The sequence below is a fragment of the Salvia splendens genome, chromosome 13, assembly GCF_004379255.2.
Source record: "Salvia splendens isolate huo1 chromosome 13, SspV2, whole genome shotgun sequence".
Classification (NCBI taxonomy): domain Eukaryota; kingdom Viridiplantae; phylum Streptophyta; class Magnoliopsida; order Lamiales; family Lamiaceae; genus Salvia; species Salvia splendens.
Genome location: NC_056044.1, coordinates 17,806,821 through 17,828,033, shown reverse-complemented (window position 1 = coordinate 17,828,033; position 21,213 = coordinate 17,806,821). Strand labels below are relative to the sequence as shown.

At 37.7% G+C, this 21,213-nt stretch overlaps 2 protein-coding genes, 1 non-coding gene and 1 pseudogene across 3 annotated transcripts; all 4 read right to left on the bottom strand.

The window, feature by feature from the left end:
* Window positions 1-2,517: 2,517 nt before the first annotated feature.
* On the bottom strand, window positions 2,518-4,207 carry LOC121760629 (WEB family protein At3g02930, chloroplastic). The gene is made up of 2 exons (XM_042156269.1): window positions 3,526-4,207; window positions 2,518-3,381 (listed from the first exon to the last, which is right to left on the bottom strand). Exons 1-2 carry the CDS (start codon window positions 4,156-4,158, stop codon window positions 2,518-2,520), a joined length of 1,497 nt encoding a protein of 498 aa, XP_042012203.1. The 5' UTR covers window positions 4,159-4,207.
* Window positions 4,208-5,239: 1,032 nt separating this feature from the next.
* On the bottom strand, window positions 5,240-7,353 carry LOC121762157 (histone H3.3). The gene is made up of 5 exons (XM_042157956.1): window positions 7,259-7,353; window positions 6,420-6,491; window positions 6,264-6,340; window positions 5,736-5,826; window positions 5,240-5,652 (listed from the first exon to the last, which is right to left on the bottom strand). The coding sequence occupies exons 2-5, from the start codon at window positions 6,489-6,491 to the stop codon at window positions 5,482-5,484; spliced, it is 411 nt and encodes a 136-aa protein (XP_042013890.1). The 5' UTR covers window positions 7,259-7,353; the 3' UTR covers window positions 5,240-5,481.
* Window positions 7,354-9,998: 2,645 nt separating this feature from the next.
* On the bottom strand, window positions 9,999-10,118 carry LOC121763100. Its single transcript, XR_006042348.1, has one exon. It is a non-coding gene; the product is annotated as a U11 spliceosomal RNA (small nuclear RNA).
* Window positions 10,119-10,646: 528 nt separating this feature from the next.
* On the bottom strand, window positions 10,647-13,096 carry LOC121762829 (annotated as a pseudogene).
* Between the last annotated feature and the right edge of the window lie 8,117 nt (window positions 13,097-21,213).

Here is a 21,213-nt window from a genome sequence, read left to right as displayed (position 1 = left end):
TCTTGATTGATTGAATTTGGCGGTGATCGGAGCAGATCTGTTAGAATCGGAGTTATGGAGTTGATTTAGTTGATTGTTGAGTTTGGATTGCTTGGATCCGGAGTGGATTAAGCGTCCGACGTGATTCTGAGCAGGAGTGTTTAATTTTCATGCCTAGCTTACGTGTTTTCATTTCATTCCGCCTAGTTTACGTAGATCTGGTTTATTTCCGATTCGTAGCAAGTTTCCGGCATCTCAATTTCTATATTCTGATCGAATCTGGGAGTATGCTCTGTTTTCTGCATTTGCGTTTCTGAATTTGTTAGGAACTTTGCATGCGAAGCTAGCTGGAGCTGATCGGTTATCTGCAGCTTTTTACCGTACTTGCTATATTTGGAATCATGTTCCCCGCTGTTTTATTCTTTCTGCCTAGTCTCAATCAGTTAGTTATTTACTCAGTCAAGGAAGTGATTGTGTCTTTCAGATTTGATGTCTGATTCCAGTAAGTTTTCTGTGTCCTGGGTCTAGCGTTTACATTTCTTGCCTAGATCTAGTGGTAGTTAAAATCTCAACCCCTTTGCGTGGCAGCAGCCGTTTGTTTCCATAGTCTCTTAGCACTACCCTGCGAATCCATCTCTGTGGGATCGACCCCACTTCCCTATACTAATTCATAGTATTCGGGTTGAGGGATTTATTTTTGAAGGGAAGTCGAGTGTGTCCAACGACAAAAACACTGTAGTTCTCTTGAGTTCCTGGACCCAGTGATCCAGTGGATTTAAGGAGCGTTGTGTCTGGACCGAGCCTTGCATTAATTCTCAAATGTGCACACTTGCTTACTCCTGAGTCTAGTCATTCGACATTAGAGTCGAGAGGCAGGCCCAACCGGAACTTCAATAGTGTAAGAGCATGCTCTTGTGAAAGAGCAGGGAATTAAAAATTAATAAATGTGGATCCGGACCCACGTCCTTGCTCTTTGGCGAGAGCATGGATGTGGATGCTCTATATATAAGGACATGTTTATGTCCCAATAATTGCAAAGAAATTTGCGCATTTATTTAGTTTTCTAGCGGTTTAGTTCCAAATATTTCAATACTTGAAGAAGGCCAAAGAAATAAGCTTCGGCCCGCATTGTTTAGAGCGAAAAGCGGCAAATTTAAATGTGTGGGGATTAGAGCTGAAAATAATGTTGTTATCTACAAAATGCCCCCGTGTTCTCCATGTTGTGTCTTGGATCTCCCTTCTATCCAAAGCCATTTTTCAATTACGGAGGAAAAGGAGATTCTTTATGTATCTAGGGTTTGATCCGTCGGCGGTGGTGCTCGGTGTTCGACATTGCAACCGGGTTGAGGCTATATGTGACTGCTCAAGGAGTTCATAGGAATACAGAGGTACAGAGATTCATTTTGAGGCTCCCCAAACCCACATTACAAAAACTAGGTATGTTAGTGATAAACACCAATTTTGTATGCTTTTAACGCCTAGATTTAGTTTGTTTTGAATGTTATGTATGTGAAATATATTCTTTACTTATATATTCTATACAATTTTTTATTTTGACGAAAATGTGTAAAATAGACTTAGAAAGAGGCAGAAAAAGATTGAATATGTAGATCGGAGTAATCGGTCCATTTCAGTAGTCCGCTGAAGTCAACGGACGCCAAGCGCACTAACGGTTGACAGTGGCCCATTGTGGAAATGTCTGAACCAGGAGTCCTCCGAGATCGCTTCCGAGAGCAGTCAGCGGTTTGTTGAGTTTGTGCGGCGGATGGGGTCAGCCATGAATTCAACCCAAGACTGCAAAATTCATCCCTTCCGGTTTTGTTTATTGCTTGCTATTATGTCTAGACTTCATAATATGAATTTTGTTACTTCGCCTATGAGTAACTAATTAGTATGAATTTTTGGGATCGAGAATAACTCTTCATGTTTATTTAAATTCCAATATTGGATGTCCAAAAGCACGTGTTTTAAGAAATCAAAGACTGTGAAGAAAAGTAAAGTAGAAAGTAAATGGAATATGAGACCTAGATTTACAATGGATTTTAATTATAAAATGTTAGTGGAATGCGGGGTTCGTATACAAAAAGTGAAAAAAAGTAAACGGTTCTTTAAATCGTGGACAACACAAAATGGCAAAATTGTTCTTTAAATGGCAAAGAAAGGAAGTATTTGATCTGTCCCTTAAAAATAGTCACACTATTACCTTAATGTCCGTCCTACAAAATTAGTTCATTTCTATTTTTAGAAATATTTTTATCATATTTTAGAGTACAAATAACACAAGTTTCAATATCCACGAACACATTTTAACTACTTGGTACATTCATTTTTACATTATATTGCTAAATTTCTTTTGATTCGCCCCTTCATATTCAGTATAACTTGATTGCAATTAGTGCAACACAAAAATGAGGATATATATCATATACTATGAACGATGATGAGGAATAAATCCCGTTACAAGTTTACAACATATGATGAATAAACAAAAAACAAGCACTAGTTTAATTTGTGTCACTACAACCACCTCAAACATGGCTAAGGCTGAGTTTGGGTAGGAGTAGTCTTCTGATCAATCGATGGATCCTTCCTTTGGAAACTCTTCCTTATAGTGAGAAGTCCCCCCACTCGTTGGAACATAGTTTTCGTCCGTCTGTGGCCTTGTTGCTTATCCCCCTCGGCCGCCTCCTCGGCCTCCCCGGCCTTATGAGGCTCTTCCTCCGAAGACAAAAACTTTAGCCTAAAGAAGGTCCCTTTCGCTGGCTCAGCCGCCTTGGGCGTCTCGGCGCTTGTATCGAAGATGGAGCCCTTAAGCGCCTCCGTCTTCTCGGGATCCTCGGGCTCGGGCTCGTTCAAGAAGCTCAAGTCATCGATATCAAAGCTGAACTCTCTAGCGTCCTTCATGCTCTGGTGGTCGTCGTCGTCGTTGCACATCACGATGCCTATCTCCTCCTTGTCGTCCGTCTTCACCTCGGCCGAGGCCATCGTCAGCATCCGCTTGAGCTGCTTCACGTGCTCCTGCGCGGCGGCCTCGCTTATCCGGAGCCGCTCGTTCTCCCTTGTGATGAAGTGCAGCGCCTCCTCCTTCTCGGCTAAGCAGTCTTTGAGCAATGAGTTCTCGTCTCTCGCGATCCCGGCTGCTGCCTTGGCTGCGTTCGACTCGTTGATGGCCTGCTTGAGTATGTCTCGCAGCTTGTACGTCTCCTCGCGCGCGGACCGGGTCATGTTCTCGGCCGCCTTGAGCGACTCGGTTAGCTTGTGGTTCTCGATCTGCGCCAGCGCGCGCTCCTCCTCAGCCCGCTTGATGCAGTTCACGAACCCGATTTCCTTAGCGTTCCAAGCGAAGAGCGTCTCCTCCATCTCCGCCCTCAACTTGTCCTCGTTCTTTTTGTGCACCTCTACCTGATGGTAAATAAATTAAAAATCAATGAAAAAAAAAATAATATCTCAGTATCCTACTGAAAGAGAACTATATTAATTCACTGGATCACTCCCAATTGATTTTAGCTTGATCAAATCAACCCTGTAGATTTGTATCACTACTACCTCTTGTTCAGCTTGATGCAACTTAACCTTCATCCTCTCCATCTCCTCCTCCTTCAAACCCAGCTCCATTTTGGCTTGATTCGACTCTGTGGCGACCTCCTTCAACGCCAACGCTAAATCTTCCATCGCTTTCGAGCTCTTGTCTTCACCCTCCATAGCAAACTTCCACTCCGCCTTCACCATCTCCATCTCCTCGGCCAAGCATGCGGCCTTATTTAGCGCCTTTTTCTCGGCCTCCTGCGCCTTGGCCAGCTTCGCCTTGAGGGTCCGAGAGTCCTCAGCCCCTTTCGTCTCTTTGCTTATCTGGTTGCATAAATCCTCGAGTCCATCCATCTTCTCGTGCAAGGAGGCGATCTCGATCTTGGACTCCTCAAGCTCGAACATGGCAGAGTCGAGATGCCTGGCCATGCTGGCCTCGGACTTGCTCTTCCGCTCGAGCTCTCCCTCCAAGTCTTGGATCCTTTTCTCTCGCTCCCTCACGTCGCGCATCAGCCTCCCAAGAGACGCGTCCTTATCCGCCTCGGCCTGCCTCATCCGGCCTACCTCTGCCTCCAAATTCGCCATCTTTCTCTCTTTGGCCTTGTTTTCCTCCATTTTCTTCAAACTCTCCATCTCCATCACCACCTCCCTCATCTGCTATCTATCCTTTCACACCATCATTCTGCATTCCAATCAAACCAAAAACTTGTCAACATCATTTTTCATTTAACCATTCAATCTACAATGTAGCTTCGATGCCAAGAAGGATTTCGAAAATATCGATGAATGGCTCTTTTGTCTGAACTCAATCGATCTTGCCCTGCAATTTCTTAGAGGAATAGGAAAAGGATGATACTAGGGAATAACCAAGAAACCGAAAAAAGATTCAAACAGAAAATTTTGACAAGAAGAAAAATCAGAGGATTAAGAATAGTCCGACAAATACTCTTGAACGCACGCAAATACTATTAAATATGTATTTACCAAGAAAAGAAAAAAACATAGATTATAGTACTACATTGAACGTAACAACACAACATGCTTAGTTTTTTATTATGGGTTCGATTTAGAATTCCCGTTTCTATCTTTAGAAATCAATATATATTTAATATTTCCTCTTGAGTTCCACAGTTGGCCAACTCTAATGTGTAACAAGAAAGAGTTTTTCTCAACTTTATCTCCTACTTTATTCTAAAGATGCCCAAAGTTTACGGTTCGTGCAGTTAATAGCGAGACGTAACCGGCAGTTAACCGTGAGTCAGTTCGAAACCGTAACCGACGGTTCTGGAACCTTGGGCATGTCTACTTTATTCTCTCTCCTCTTAGCTTACAAAACAACGCTATATAAAATCTCGTGTGAAATAAGTGATGATCGACTTAGATTAAAACGGAAAGGAAGTACTATAAAATCAATATTACAAATATGAGATCCATGCCAATTCAAAACATGTCTTCCAATAATGAACGAAGGGACGTGTCGCGATGAAGGTAGTATAATTTTCTGATTTTAAATGTCATTTACAATCAAATGAACAAAAGTAATAATCCCATTTATTTCCTAATAAAGATATTTTATGTAAGAATGTGATAGACATAAATAAACGAGCAATATCATTATTCACTGCTAAGAAAGTGATTATATGTATTAGGAAGTAAAATATTGTACTCCTACTTGAAATCGTGATTCATCATACTTCAACTACTAATGCCCCCACAAACATATACAGTACACAGCTGCACTAGGAAACGAATTCACTACTTGCAATGCAAATACAATATATTGTTCAAACACCAGCGGTGTGACAAGAAACCTAAGTTGTAACTTGACAGCAAAATAAACACAGCAACATTCAAATAATCCTTTCATACCATAAACCAAACAATCCCCATTATGGCACACAAGCCAGCAGTTTGGGAAGTCCTAATGCATATTAAAACAGGTACTACTATCACTACATGACTCCAACACAAGCATGCCTAAGCACGCTCACCCCTGATCCTGCGAGCCAGTTGGATATCTTTGGGCATGATGGTCACACGCTTGGCATGGATGGCACACAAGTTTGTGTCCTCAAAGAGACCCACGAGGTAAGCCTCAGCAGCCTCCTGAAGAGCCAAAACAGCATGGCTCTGGAAACGAAGATCAGTCTGCACCCAACACTCCCAAAGTCAGAATCCATATTTCAAATGGAATTAGACAATCACAAATATATGAATACCCTCTACTTCACCTTGAAGTCCTGGGCAATTTCACGAACAAGCCTTTGGAAAGGCAGCTTCCTGATCAAGAGCTCAGTACTCTTTTGGTACTTCCGAATTTCACTGTATCATAATGGTATTACAATTATCAACAATCACAAAGAAAATAAAAAACATATCACAATCACCATAACTAAATGAATGCCCTTGTGGTAGAAATCCACCAGTAGGGATAAGAAGAAATGAGTACAAAGTTGCAAGCAATAATTCTTATTCTACAGTACTCTAGACCAATTCATATTCACAAACTTCTAATAGCATCAAATTGTAGAAAGAGCTATCAATCTAATTTATCTAAAGATACTTGCATGTGTCTTGACTACAAATGCTAAAGAAAAAAGTACATGCTTAATTAGGTAAATATAACCTCAAAAGCTGCAATGCACAGTTGAGGGTTTAAAATATTTCCCCACCCCTCCACAAAGAAAACAAAATTTGCTACCTATGAAACTGCCCATTGCCTCATATGCTATGCATAATCAATAGAATAGGGTACTCACCGGAGAGCAACAGTTCCAGGGCGGTAACGGTGAGGTTTCTTGACTCCACCAGTGGTTGGTGCAGACTTACGGGCAGCCTGTACAATTTTATATGAACCATAATGCAATAGACTGACGGTATTTAAGGAGCACAATATCAGTAAATCAGTACTTGACCTTGGTAGCAAGTTGCTTCCTGGGAGCTTTTCCACCAGTGGATTTACGAGCAGTTTGCTTGGTACGGGCCATCTGCAAGAAGATGAAATTGCTATAAAAGACTATCACCAAAAAGTAAAGAACAGAGTAAGCACAAGCGTACAGAACAATTAAATTGAACTAGTCAGAACAGATTGCAAACTCTTGTAAATGCTGCTTGAAAGTTACCTATAATATCATTTGTGTGTTGATAAAAGGGCTACAAGAAGCTAAGAACACAGCCCTTCAAGATTGATTACACATATGCGTCTAACCAAATAATCCTTTCATCTTCCAACCTTTCGATCATCACATTCATTCCCCTTTCCAGGGTCTTATCCAAAATTTAGGGAAATAATGTTGGCGGATCAAAATTACACCTCAAAGTCTAACAAATCACCTAATTACTTAGAATTCCATGAAACTAATGTTCGATGATTGACAGAGCAGATAAAAAATTCTAAACAGTATCTAACCAACCCTAAGCCAACATAATCGTAGAAGCTTAAGATAGTCCAATTCTATTTAAGAATTAAAACGAAAGCACAAGTAAGAAACGGAAAGTGAATACGTAGATTGATTAGATTATCAACCAATTCAAACCATACGATTTTAAAATCAAGCAAAACGAATGCAGTGAAATCAAACCCTAATTCAGCTTCGCTATGACATATGCCCGAATCGAATCGCAGCATACTTAACCGTAGAATCACGAACTCATATCATCACAATCAAAATGGAGGAGTGCCTAATCGAATGACCGAATAATTTAACAAATCAAATCGAAAGAAAATAGATTAGAGCAAAGAACAGAGACTAACCTCTTTCTCTCTCTGTCTAAAATCTGGGGATGGAATAAAAAGTTTGAAAGAGATGAGGCTGATGCGTAAATAAAAGTCAGTGATCAAGATTAATCGGACGGTCGTAAACTACAATCTCTTGTTTATTGAGGCCAAAATTCCGACGGCCCTGATCAGAGATAATTGTGTTTTCTCATACCCAATCAACGATCATGATATCATTTAGTTGTTAGACACGGATCTAGGTTTTCATTAAATCAAGCGACGACTTCTGTAGTGATTAAAATAGTCAAATTAGGCTTGGTTTATGATGCGTATATATTAATCATTTAAATCAGATTATTAGCAAAAATATGAATGCAGTACGTTTACCAACGATACTTCATCTTATCTATACGTAGGAGTGGGGAATAATACCAAATTATCAAACTTATCAAAAATATACCCCATCTGTCCCACTAAAAATAAAACGTTTTTCTTTTTAAGTTGTCCAATTAAAAATGAAACGTTTATAAAAATGGAAACAATATTATCTCTACTTTTTCGTATCTCTTACTTTATTTTCTCTTCATTAACTCACAAAATAACACTACAAAAAAACATGTACCAAAAACCAAATATTTCATATTTAATGGGACGGAGTGAGTATAATTTTTTGAATACTGTGCTTTTTGGCTCTATACGACATCTTACCGAAAGATTTTGGTACAGTTGTGACATCAATATATGCTGTAAGAATAATATACACCATGAATACCAAATATATTAGTAGTACATTAAATATATTTAAATATATAAATGAAAATTTTGACAACTGAAAATCATATCATTTTTTTGATAGGTTAATATTAGTTGGCATCACAAAATATATCAGCAAGACAACTAATATAGAGTCATAAAAACATAAACTGATATTCATAAACTAGTGCACTTATATTGAGTAAAAAAAACTTATATGTTTTGTAATGTCAATTGATATCAATGTATTTGCGAATTGATATAGTTTTGTATTCTGATTTTAAGAAAAGTTGTCTATGATCCATCTCATATATATAAATAGTACTGAAGTGCAGTATATCATAAAATTCTAGTCTACCAAATTTTGGTATGGTATACTAAAAATACAGTACAATATTAGCATTGAAATTGATTTTACCAAAATCTCAATATTCTAAAATTACATTAAGATAAAAGATTTGAGTTTTACTTTTATTTGATAGTTTCAGCATGAGTATGATAGATCGCATTGACCCAACCGCTATATGCATCACTATATTGAAGTACACGACTTTTTTTTCTGTGTATACTTATTTTAAATATACTTTGATTTATTTTTCGCATTCTTAAATTTATAAGATTGATCTTTTTTATTAACACCATTTAAATAAGTAGACGGCGCATAATTTATTGGTAAATTGAAATGTATGGATTTCATTCTTAATCATTAGAACATTGAATATTGTAAATATTGGAAATGAGACAATGTTTTGCTACTCAAGTTTCCCAATCCAAGAATCCAAGAATCACAAATGCGATATCAAAAATATTGTGGACTACACTTATTAATGTAAATTAAAAAAAAAACCTCTATATTGTTAACACAAAGTGACTAATAGTATTGAATAATAAAATTAAAAAATATGAAGCACAACCGAGGGGCATATACATAATACAATTGAAAAATACTTCTCTTCCATCAATAGGTTAGTATGTATAACTTGTAATTTAAAAAAAGGCAAAGAAAATTAAGGACAAAATAAATGATATTCTAACCTCACTAAATATTGTAGAGTTGATCTGGAATAACATAATTAGGGTCAAGGTCAAGGCCTTCCAAATCCCATTTCATAATTAGCAGCTGCACATAATTCAACGATCCCTTTAACCTCTTCAAAAGCCAAAAACCATAAATTTCTTCAATAATTCTGGTAAGAAATGAATTATCCATGCATGAAAAATGTTTTCTTCATCTCTTTATAAATAAAACTCTATATGTAGTTGATTTGCAATTATTTTACTTACGTTTAGGTATGAATATAAAGATCGATGGCATGCGAAACGAATGTTCATATGGCTTGCGTTGCGTCCAATCTTTGTGTTGTTGGATTCACCATCAAAATTCGCATGCTACTATGTAATATATGCACACACATTGTGTATGACAATCACTAATAATTTTACTCTACCTTCAAAGTTTATTTTGTTTGGTATTTAAAATAAGAAAGACATCGTATGATGGTGATGCACCTAAGCATGTTTATTAGCAACCATACAATTTAATCCAATCATTCACTTTTTTAATACTTAATTAATTTTTCTCTCCTCCACACCATCTTCCTTATTATCAATATTCACCCAACCAATCATACATTTCTTATTGGTTTATTAATAACCACTCAACCACACCATTATATATTTATTTTTATTATTTTTTATGATAATATTATTACATGATATATTATTACATAGTACAAACAAATAAAAACATGAAATTATACTAAAGAATAAGGATTCTATAAGGAGAAAAGATGAGATTTTTTTTGTGTACAAAACTATAACAAATGTGATATCTATTTATAGAGAATGAAAAATTATGAATTTTGATATAATATATCAAAAATATATAAATTATAAAAAAAATATCAATCAATGGGATTATGTCATTTGACATAATCTCATTGGTTGAATCAATAGAATGACATGGGCAACCAAGTGGTTGGAGGTTGGCCTCCACGTGACCAAGGTTTTTTTTTTTTTTTTTTTTAAAGTCGGCCAAGGAGCCAACCCTAGAAGTTTCCAAAAATGATGTTAGCCATATGTCTTGATTTCCATACAGCACTAACCAAACTAGAGCTAGCGTGGCATACCATCAATTCTATTTTTTCTCTTTTTTCTTAATTGTGTAATAATATGGAGGTCAGTCTCCACCAACACATAAACTTGGTCTAGGAGAATAAGATTTCAACACTATTTAAATTGAGCCAATTACTAGGTTAAATAAAAGCTAAATCCGAGACCAATATACAGTGATGCTAATGGTTAATATTATCCAAGTTAATAAGTGCTCGATGCACGAAGTTTGAACTCATTACGTATCACATTCTAGAGGTATGAATTGAAGAATGAATAATGCATTTTAATCTAAATGGGAGCAATCAAAATAGAAAAACTTTTTAAGTTCTTTTCTTGTTAAATATATGAAAAAATTGAAAATCAAATGTACGAACTAAACTGAACTGAATTTTATAATTTAGTTCGGTTTTTTAAGAAGAAAACATATGAAATGGAAAATCAGCTTGGAGCACTTCACGTGCATTATTGCCGGTGGAGTATATTGAATCTTCTTCAATGAAGAATAAATATATTGTCTGAAGTCAATTTCTACTACGAGGTAAGGCTAGACAAAACATGGAGGTACACGTGACAATGTGCAGCTCAGTTGGTAAAACGCTTTATCTCCAACCAAATAGGCCGGGAATTCAAGTCACCACGAAGAACCATTGTCGATCCTCTTTATATATAAAAAAAAACATAGACTCTAGCCATGTGAAAAATCAATAACTCTTCCTACTCTCTAACCTGATGAGAACATGATCTGGTTTTCTTTCGAACACATAATCGATAATACCATCGGCATAAGAATTAAAGATGCAAGATTCTGAACGAGCAGAAACTTCTACTTGTCGTCATACAGATGTCCGTAGTGCTGATTCCAAAAGCGTTCCGCTTCTTTTGGGGTCCGAAAGGTCCATATATGAGTCTGGGCTTTCTCGCAAGCTTCTAATATACGCTGCAACAAGATAAGAGTAATAGTTTCTGTTAAGTTCAAAAAATCTCTGAAATTGAGAAAAAGTAGACAATGATGGCTCAAGATTATTATAGGAAAATGTGAGTTTAACAGTCCCTTAATCTCATTTGATATTGGTCATTATAGCAGATATAACATTTAACTAGGTTGTTTAAAGTGTTATGCTGCACTACATGAAGGTTTTGACAGAGACGAGACGATTAAGTGTAGATTGACCAACATGAAAATTTTGCCTATAAGATGCAAGAGTCAGTTATTATGCATGAGTAGGGGACAGGACCATGAAATCTAAATGGACTATTACAATATCTTAAAGATCCTTGTAATGCTTGCATCAATTATTGCAGCTACGGTTATCAAATTGCATACACAGTCCCCTTATTAGGTGCAGGTTTGAATCCAACCAACATCCCTCAAGTAAAAAATGAGATTCAACTTGCATCATTTCTACCACATGCTGCCAACTTATTTCGATTTCTATACTATTGGATATTAGCTGATTATAGAAGGAACAACACCCAGAGAAAATCACAAGCTTTTTATTAGTTCATGTACGCCATAGAAAACTCTTCACAATTATCATCCTTCACTCCCTTTCCATTCTTCTTTCCTTCATGATGTGTAAGCTTTCAGGGCTCAGTGTTTTCAGTAGAAGACAATAAAGCAGAAAACAATATGAACAGTTGCCTAATCCATGCTACTTCCGTAAATTACACCAAATGATATAACCTTTGCAAGAGTTAAAAATTAACCACTTTGAGATACATAACATGTCACAATTCACAATGATGATATCAAGACTAGAATGACACAAAATTCATACACCAACTCATAAAGCATAGCATGCATCCTAATCCTGAATCATGATGAAAGCAAAGTAAGCAATTGTTACAGACACACCTCAACTTCAGAAGCTTTTTTGGTCGAGACACAAGCAATTATAGAGAGCACTCCATTTTCCGAAACAATTGTCAAGTTCACCAATGCGGTAGTATTGTTGCATCTGATGAAAAGGGGCTGCCATAAAACTGAAATTGATCAATTGGAATCCATGAATGTATTCATTATTCAAAAAAGCAAGTTAATATCAAACATGTGGTGTGCTCACTCTCATATAACCTAAAACTAGCCAGAATCGAGATAAATCCTAGACCCCAAGATACAACAATCTCACTACATTTTCAATCATATTCCACAGACAAAACTGCAACTCATAAAAAAATCCAATAGAAACGAAACAAACCTAAATTCTATAACTGAGGCCTTATTACAAAAATAAGTACTTAGGAGGGTAATGAATGGAAGATTCCATCATACAATAACAAAAGTAGAGCGCATCAAAATACTTGGTGCACGATAGTCGCCTCTTCGGAGCAGCGCCTTCATTTTCAGAGCTCATTGTCACGAAAACTAATGGCTACGTCCAACACCTGGAAAATGATGAGCATTACTAAACATATCTATTTCTCTTATACCATAGTCATATAGTAGTAAATGATAACCACAAAAAACCATTACAAATGCATATCAACAACAAATTCAAACTTGAAAGCAGTCGGACAAAATATTTCTAGTACGGAAAATCAGAGTTTTATGTGACAAGTAAAGATTTTTTGCAAGCTGCAAATGCATTGTGCAAATTTCAAAATAAATAAGAATCACACAAGGCGGCATCCCCAACCAGACTGAAAACCTATTTTTGGGGTGGAATTGAGCTCCAACCATACTGGAAAACCCATCCCAAAATCGTCCTTTTTGAGTTCTTGAACAGTATTACTCCATCTTTGCAGTAGCACTATAGCACGACGCAAAACTCATCCGAAATTGCAATTGAGCCATTCCTTTTTGATGATATTCTAAGAAGAGAGAGATGAGAGATGCATAGAAACGGAAAAATGGAGAAGAAGAATTAGACGAAGAAACAACTTACCTGATTATGGAGAGCTGTAGATGGTTGAAGAACTTGTGAATAAAATTTGGAGATGCAGCCTCAGAGAAGGGGAAGAAGAAGATATCGGCGTGGGAGAGAGAAAATTGGGTTTAGAAGTAGAATATAGTTAATGACATGGGCTAATTAATTACATATAGGAGATGGGCTAATTAATTATTATATGTACTAATAGGCATGCACAAACCAAACCGGTCCGGCGATTCGGAACCGCCTGTTCATGAACCGGAACTGGAACCGGCACCGGCGGTTCGAACCGGCTAGCGGTTCGGCGGTTCAAGCGGGCCGGTTCAGGTTCGGGAATATGACGAACCGTAACTGGCGATTCAACGGTCCCAACGGACAGATTCCGCCTAGGGCGTAGGGTTGCAGGCGAGGTGTGCAGAAAAACCGGCGGTTTCTGATGAAAACCGCCGGTTTCCGACGGTTCCGGTGCTTTTTCAGGTGGCAGAGTGTAGGTGGCAGTGTATAGGCCTGAAAACCGGTCAGAAATCGTGGACTGAACCGCCGGTTCAGGCGGTAAACCGATCGATTCTTGTGTTAACAAGGATTTCTTCCAATTTTACTCCTATAAATACCCTACTTCCCCCATCATTTTTACTCACCACATTCTTGTGTTAACAAGGATTTCCTTCTCTCAATCTTAATTTCTCTATTCTCTCCTCATTCTCTCTAATTGCTCAAGTTGTTTACTAGTTACTACTTACTACTATATTTGTTGTTGTGTTCGTAATTTACCATTTATTCAATACTCCATATTCCATACTACTTTCATTTTGCACTATGTCTTCTTCTCGTGGTGGACCGGGACGTGGTGATCGGGGTAAAGGAATTGCCCAAGATCAAAGTAGTAGTCCCTAATAATCAAGGCGACCTAGTCGTCGAGAAGTTATAGAAGAGGTTTCCCGAGTGGCGGTTGAACGCATGCAAGTAAGTTCTAAAAAATAAAATTATTTGTACAATTCATAATTTCATAAGATTGAGTTTTTTAATTTTTTTTGTGTTCCTAATTAAAACTTCAACTTATATAATATTTATAGATAGAAGAAGATCATAGGATGATCATGCTACTCGCTGAAATGCATCAAGGTGGGGGGAGGGGCGGTGGTAGTTCCTAACAACAAGATGATGAGTACGACGTGTCTATATCGTCGGATTCGGACAACAATGATGATAGATCTCATTCTCATATTCCGCTAGCACCGGCGGAAATGAGGACATGCCTCCTCCCCCTCCACCTACTAACACTACAAAAGCTTTGAAATCTGATATTTTTGTTAAACACTACAAGACGGTCCCGGTGGTGATTCCAAGTAGGGCTGGCAATTTTTGACACGACACGATAACACGACACGAACCGGCACGAAAATAATGGGTTTGGGTCAGAGCTTATTGGGTTCGTGTCCTTATCGGGTCGACCCGTTAAGGACACGAAAATTTCGTGTCGTGTTCGTGTCGTGTTCGTGTCGGGTTCGTGTTATCCGTTAACAATACGTGTTCGTGTCGTGTTCGTGTCGTGTTCGTGTTATCCGTTAATAAATAATATTTTAATATTATTAATTCTTATTATTTTCATTTTTAATAGGTTTAACCGTTATCAGGTCGTGTTGTTATCGAGTCGTTATCGTGTCATCTCGTGTACGTGTTGTTATCGTGTCGTGTTGACCCGAATTGGTTCGTGTCGTTAATGGATTCGTGTCGTGTTCGTGTCGTGTTCGTGTCTGAGGGTTTCGTGTCGTGTTCGTGTTCGTGTTTGAGGTTTTCTTAACGGGTCGTGTTCGTGTTTGTTGTTATCGTGTTCGTGTCGTTATCGTGTCGACACGATAACGACCCGACACGCACGATTTGCCACCCCTAATTCCAAGTCCTCATGATCCGTACTCTCAAGAAGAGACATCGGCGTTTCATACATATTGTAACTACTGTGATAAAGTCTACAAATTTGCGAGTGGTGGGGGATATGGCACCCTCCGCCGTCATTTGGTGACAAAGCATCCGGTAGAATATGGCACTACCTCTACCCAAACCCAACTAAACTTCCAACCTGGTGGCTCAGGTTCGTCAGGTACGTCTCTTTTTAAATATGATCAAAAAATTTTTGCTGACGTTATGACTAGATGGGCTGCAATGAAGCATTTTTCCTTTTAATGTTTATGATGACAAAAAATTTGAGGTTACTATGCAAAGTGGTTTGAACGTAGCTATCAAAAGAGTAGGTCGAATGACCGTTCAACGATCTACCTTTAGACAATGTTTGGAGAAAAAAGTTGAATTATCACGTTATTTACTAAACTTGGGACACAAAGTGAACATTTGCTCAGCTGTATGGACTGATTGTTTTAACCGACATTCATACATGGACATTACGGTTCAGTTTGTGGACAATAGTTGGACTTTGAATAAGCGTTTAATTAGTTTTAGAGAATTTGAGACACCACACACTACACCCGAAATTGCTTCTTTAATTATTCAAGTTTTGAATGAATTTCAATTATGCAATAATATATTTTCTGTTGGTTTTGATAATGTAACTGCTAACACTGCAAGTATTAATGACTTGATTGCGGCTTGTGCTCCGATTATTGGAGGTAAGTATTTTCATCAAAGATGCATATGTCATATTTTGAATTTATGTGTACAAGATGCGCTTGAATTATGGCAAAAGCATGTTAGTCCTATTAGAACTGCAGTTAGATTAATCCATCAAAAGCCACCTATTGGCAAAGCATGGAAGAAGTATTGCCATCAATAGAATGTAAGATATACGAATTTTACCATGGATGTGTCTCATAGATGGAATTCGACATATGATTGTCTGAATTTGACGCATAAAGATTCTTTGTGTGATTTTTTAGAACCTATCTCATTCATGATTTATGTCTTTCGCATAGCTGTTGGGATCATAGCGTGGCTTTATTTAAATTGTTCAAATATTTCAAAAATGCAACCGTTGAATTATCAGGTGTTTATTATTGCACCGCTGTTCGTGTTTTAGAGCATTGCATGTATATATCACTTGGTTTTAAAACTGCGATGAAAAATGCTGGCTCTTCATCTGAATTGATGTGTCTTTTATATTATATGATTGAGAAATGGCTTAAGTATTTCAGTGAGATTCCAACGGTGTTTTTGATTGCATAAAATTCATGATTTTCCAATGGTGTTCGAAAAATTCATGATTTTCCATAAAATGATCCAAACCCAATTCCAAACAACTATTTAGATTTTGCGATCCGATAATGGGAGGAATTTGTGAACAGCTCTATGGCACAGTTTTTTCAAGATAATGGGTTAATCCATCAAACTTCCTGCCCTCACACACCAGAACAAAACGGGGTAGCAGAACGAAAAAATCGGATCATTCTTGAAATGACTTGAGCTCTCTTGTTCGATTCAAAAGTCCCACCTTCTTTTTGGCCTGAAGCTATAGCTACCTCCGTATATCTCCTAAATCGACTCCCTACCAAAACACTGAACAAAAAACCCCCTTTGATCACTTAGCTACCTTAGCACAAATCTCCGCAGCTTTATCTCTACCACCAAAAACCTTTGGCTACTCTATCTATGTACACGTTCCTAAACCAAAAGAGCTATCGATGTTACGATCCGAAAACTAAGCTCGTAATTACTACCATGAACTGCAACTTTCTTGAAACAAAATTCTTTTACCACCTTGGGACTCAGGGGGAGAATGAGAGAAGTGAGAGACAGGGGGAGACCAAGAAAATGACTCCCTTCGAGGTATGTGCCAAATAACTTTGATGTGGGACCAACAGAACAAGTTGGCACTATCCATGAGCTGATCCAACCTACAGAAGAGAGCCAAACGACGCTTCCGCCGCGATCCACTGATCCAATCATAACGGAATCCGAGGTAATTTCTAGCCCACATCCTGAAAGTTCAGATATTATTCCTGACCCTTCTACAGAAGATGAAGATACTACTATTGATCAAGACACTGGTCAATGGTCAATATGTGTTTCCTCTAAGAAGTACGAGAGGAATTCCTCCCAAGACGTACTCGCCTAAAAGAATAGAGAGAAAGAGTAGATACTCAGTAGCGAACTTTGCCGAGGACAATTTCTCTAAAATAGCAAAGGCATTCCAAACGGCTCTGTACGAGGAGGAGATTCCTCAAGCATTCGAAGAAGCTATAAAAATCAAACATCGGAGGGAGGCGATGCTTGTTGAAATGAAAGCATTAAAAAGGAATGACACATGAGAGGTGAGTCTGTTGCCTAATGGAAAACATACAGTAGGGTGTCGTTGGGTCTTCACGATCAAACGAAGGCTAGATGCAAGCATTGAACGATTTAAAGCTCGGCTAGTGGCAAAGGGGTACACAAAGACCCAAGGGATTGACTGCTCTGATACCTTTTCTCCCGTTGCCAAGATGAACACTGTAAGAGTCCTACTCTCAATTGCGGCAAATAGAGAGTGACCACTTCATCAATATGATGTCACTAACGCGTTCCTTTATGGAGAATTAGAGGACCCAATCTATATGGAAGCTCCACCCATTTTCTCTGATGAGTTTGGTCAAGGGAAGGTGTGTAAGCTAAAGAAAACATTGTACGGGTTGAAACAGTCACCGAGGGCATGATTTGGAAGATTTACAGATGTAATGAAGGGGTATGGGTACAGGCAGAGTAACTCCGACCATACTCTCTTCATCAAACGGAAAGGGGAGAAGATCACTGGTTTAATCATCTATGTGGATGATATGATTATCACTGGAGATGATATCGAGGAGATTGAACAACTCAAAGGCCATCTAGCTACAGAATTCGAGATGAAGAATCTTGGAGACCTTAAATACTTCTTTGGAATCGAAGTACTCAGATCCGGAAACGGAATCTACATCAGCCAGCAGAAATATGTACTAGATCTTCTACCAGAGATAGGTATGCTTGAGTGCAAACCATCAGATACTCCAATTGTTCAGAATCATGGACTTCAACTTATCAAGGGAGCGACTCCTGTTGATCGGGGAAGGTACCAGAGACTAGTCGGGAACTCATTTACCTATCTCACACCAGGCCTGGTATACGCAGTAGGAGTGCTCAACCAATTCATGCATAGCCTGCAGGACGAGCATTGGGAGGCTGCACTGAGAGTGGTTCGTTACTTAAAAGGGACGGTCGGACATGGGGTACTGTTCCCGAAGAATGGGCACCTAGATAGCCATGGATATACTGATGCTGAATGGGGAAGGAACTTGGTCGACAGACGCTCCGCCGGAGGTTATTTCACCTTTTTTGGTGGAAACTTGGTGACTTGGAGGAGTAAGAAACAAAAAGTGGTGGCCCTCTCGAGTGCCGAAGCCGAATTCTGAGGCATCAGAAGTGGCTTAACGGAAATTCTCTGGCTTAGGAGGCTAATGAAGGAGCTAAACTTGGAGCCTTAGAAAACTTGTAGATTACTGTGTGATAACAAAGCTGCAATCAGTATCTCGGAGAACCCGATACAACATGATAGAACGAAGCACGTCGAGATCGATCGATATTTCATAAAGGAGAATCTCGAAGAGAAGATAGTGGAGATCCCATATGTGAGATCAGAAGACCAACTGGCAGACATATTGACCAAAGCGGTTTCTGCAAGAAGCTTTCAAGAAGTGTTGGGCAAGTTGAGTTTCGGGAATCCCGTCACTTAACTTGAGGGGGAGTGTTGGAAGGAGATCCATAATATTCTACAAGAAGAGGAAGATTGCATAAAATCAGGAAAAGATTATGGCCGAGTAATTAGAAAAAATTGATTGAGAAAATATTATTTGTAACAGCCCTTACCCGGTAGGTAAACCCACCGAATAAGTGATGTCACGTTTCAGTATCGAAAACTCGTGCTGAAATTTTCCTTTTTCTTTTTAGCTTAAAAGCACAATTAAAATCTATTACATTTAAAAACTTAACATTTATCCAACGGAAGATTAAAGATTAAACTATTACACAACATGCCACGACTACTAAACCAAGTTGACCACCAGTGACTTGCAAAAGATGCAAAGCTGCGCAGCACCACTGACATAATATCAACTCTAACCTGCAGGGGGAAAAGAGGGGGAGTGAGCTCGAAAGCCCAGTAGCAATATCCAAACTACAGAATCCAACCCTCTCAGCTAATATAATAGTAACTATAATAACTACATTATTTCCTTTTTAATCTTTTGCTTATTTTCATTTCAATTTCACCGATTTCCAAAATTACTTACAATCCCATAATCTTCACAACAAAGCATACTTGTTCAGATAACCACACATATTCATCATATATTATTATTTCGTATCACATTTTTCTCCTTTTACCATTTATTTTCATATATTATTTGTTTGTCCGTGTTAATTACCCCGAGCGGGGACCATTCAACATAATATATCATTTCCTCCGCGTGAGGACCGATCAACAATCATATCATATATCATATTTTACAAACACACATATCACAGATCCTTATTCACAAGTCATCAGATATTATTTTATATATCACAGATCACATATTCTTATTCACAAATCCTCACATATTATTTTATTTTATCTTATCATATAGCCCCAATATCTGCTTGGTTTCAGGCAGGGTACACGGACCAGATCAGAAACAGAATCAGAAGCAGACGCGGATTTTGTCCTCGAGAGGACTCCGCACAGACCACCCATAGGGTGCATATCAGAAAATCAGACCACCCATGAGGGTGCAGACAGATAATCAGACCACCCATTAGGGTGCAGATCAGATAGGGGCCCATCAGATAACAAACGATCCTCGCTTCGGTTATCCAGAAGACGAGTGATCACAGATAATGCAACGCTACTGTCCTATGACATGCCAATTGTACCCAACACATATGACCAAGCAAACGAGACGTTTTATTTCATATTCTTCTTTCAAATCTCTTTTTTCACATTTATTCCATTTCCAAATATCACTTCAGATAATCATTCTTATCGAATTCACAGACATTCTTTTTCATATACATTCAGATATCTTTTCATAATCTATTCAGACATATTTCACATTATTCAGATCTTCATAATTTATTACATTTCATTGCATATCATATCCATTATCTTTTATTCATATTCGTACCATTATTTCTGCAGATCATTCATATTAAAACTAATAAGTATCATAACAATCCACATATTAAATTATAAGCATATTTAAGAACATTATTTAATTAACATCGCACAAATAATCACGTTATAGCACACATCATCTCAACCAAAGGAATCGAAAACCATAGAGAGGATACGCTACCACGCAGGCTTATGAACATAAGCCTATTTCACCTTTCGACCCTTCGCTATCTTCTAGGTCCATTCATTTTTGCACGATTCGTGTTACAAGCTTCTATGCCTTATACTATAAACATCGTAATTATTAGTAACATATACTTATTTTCATCAACTTCAGCTCATTAAGTCTTCCAAATAAAATCACTAAGTATTCTGTTACTATTCACAGAATACTATTCATAGAAAGTATATAATCATACAATTAATGTATTAAAATTGCTAACCTTAATTAGAAAGTTCCCAAAATTTACATTAACACTCATATTCATTCTGAATCACAATTCCATGATCAAACATCTTAAATAAATTCATTTGCTATATTAACTTAATATCCTCTTATTCCTTAACTTTATAGTATAACAACTGCACTGGGCCGATTCATCATACAACTTCTATATTCATTCGGAAGGATTTAGAGGCTTGACCTAATATTTTCCTACAAGATTCACTCAGAGATTCCTAATACTTTAAGAGATATTCTCGTTTTCCCACAGACTACTAAAATCGGACAATTTCTGGCAGCATTTTCTAAACAATGTTTATAAATGGTATTTGTACTCTTTAATTCATCATAAAATTCCAAAAACACCTGGACACCATATAGTTAATGTAAAAATTATTTATTCTATTTTATCCTTAGCTCAAGTACCCAGAATAATTCGAATAAAACATACGAAATATGGAAGTTTACCAGAATTTCGACAGTTTATGGTCATATGGTTCAAACAATTTATACACATAGTAAACGAACTCCTAAATTCTCCATAAATATCAGGGATCCTATAGACTCATCATAGTTATTATAGAAATTGTTAAACCAAAGTTTTCACTTTTCTACTCATGCCAAACAATTCGGAATAGGTCACTGAAAAACAGGGAATTAAACCTTGTTGATCCAATTCTATTTCAATTCATGTTTAATCATA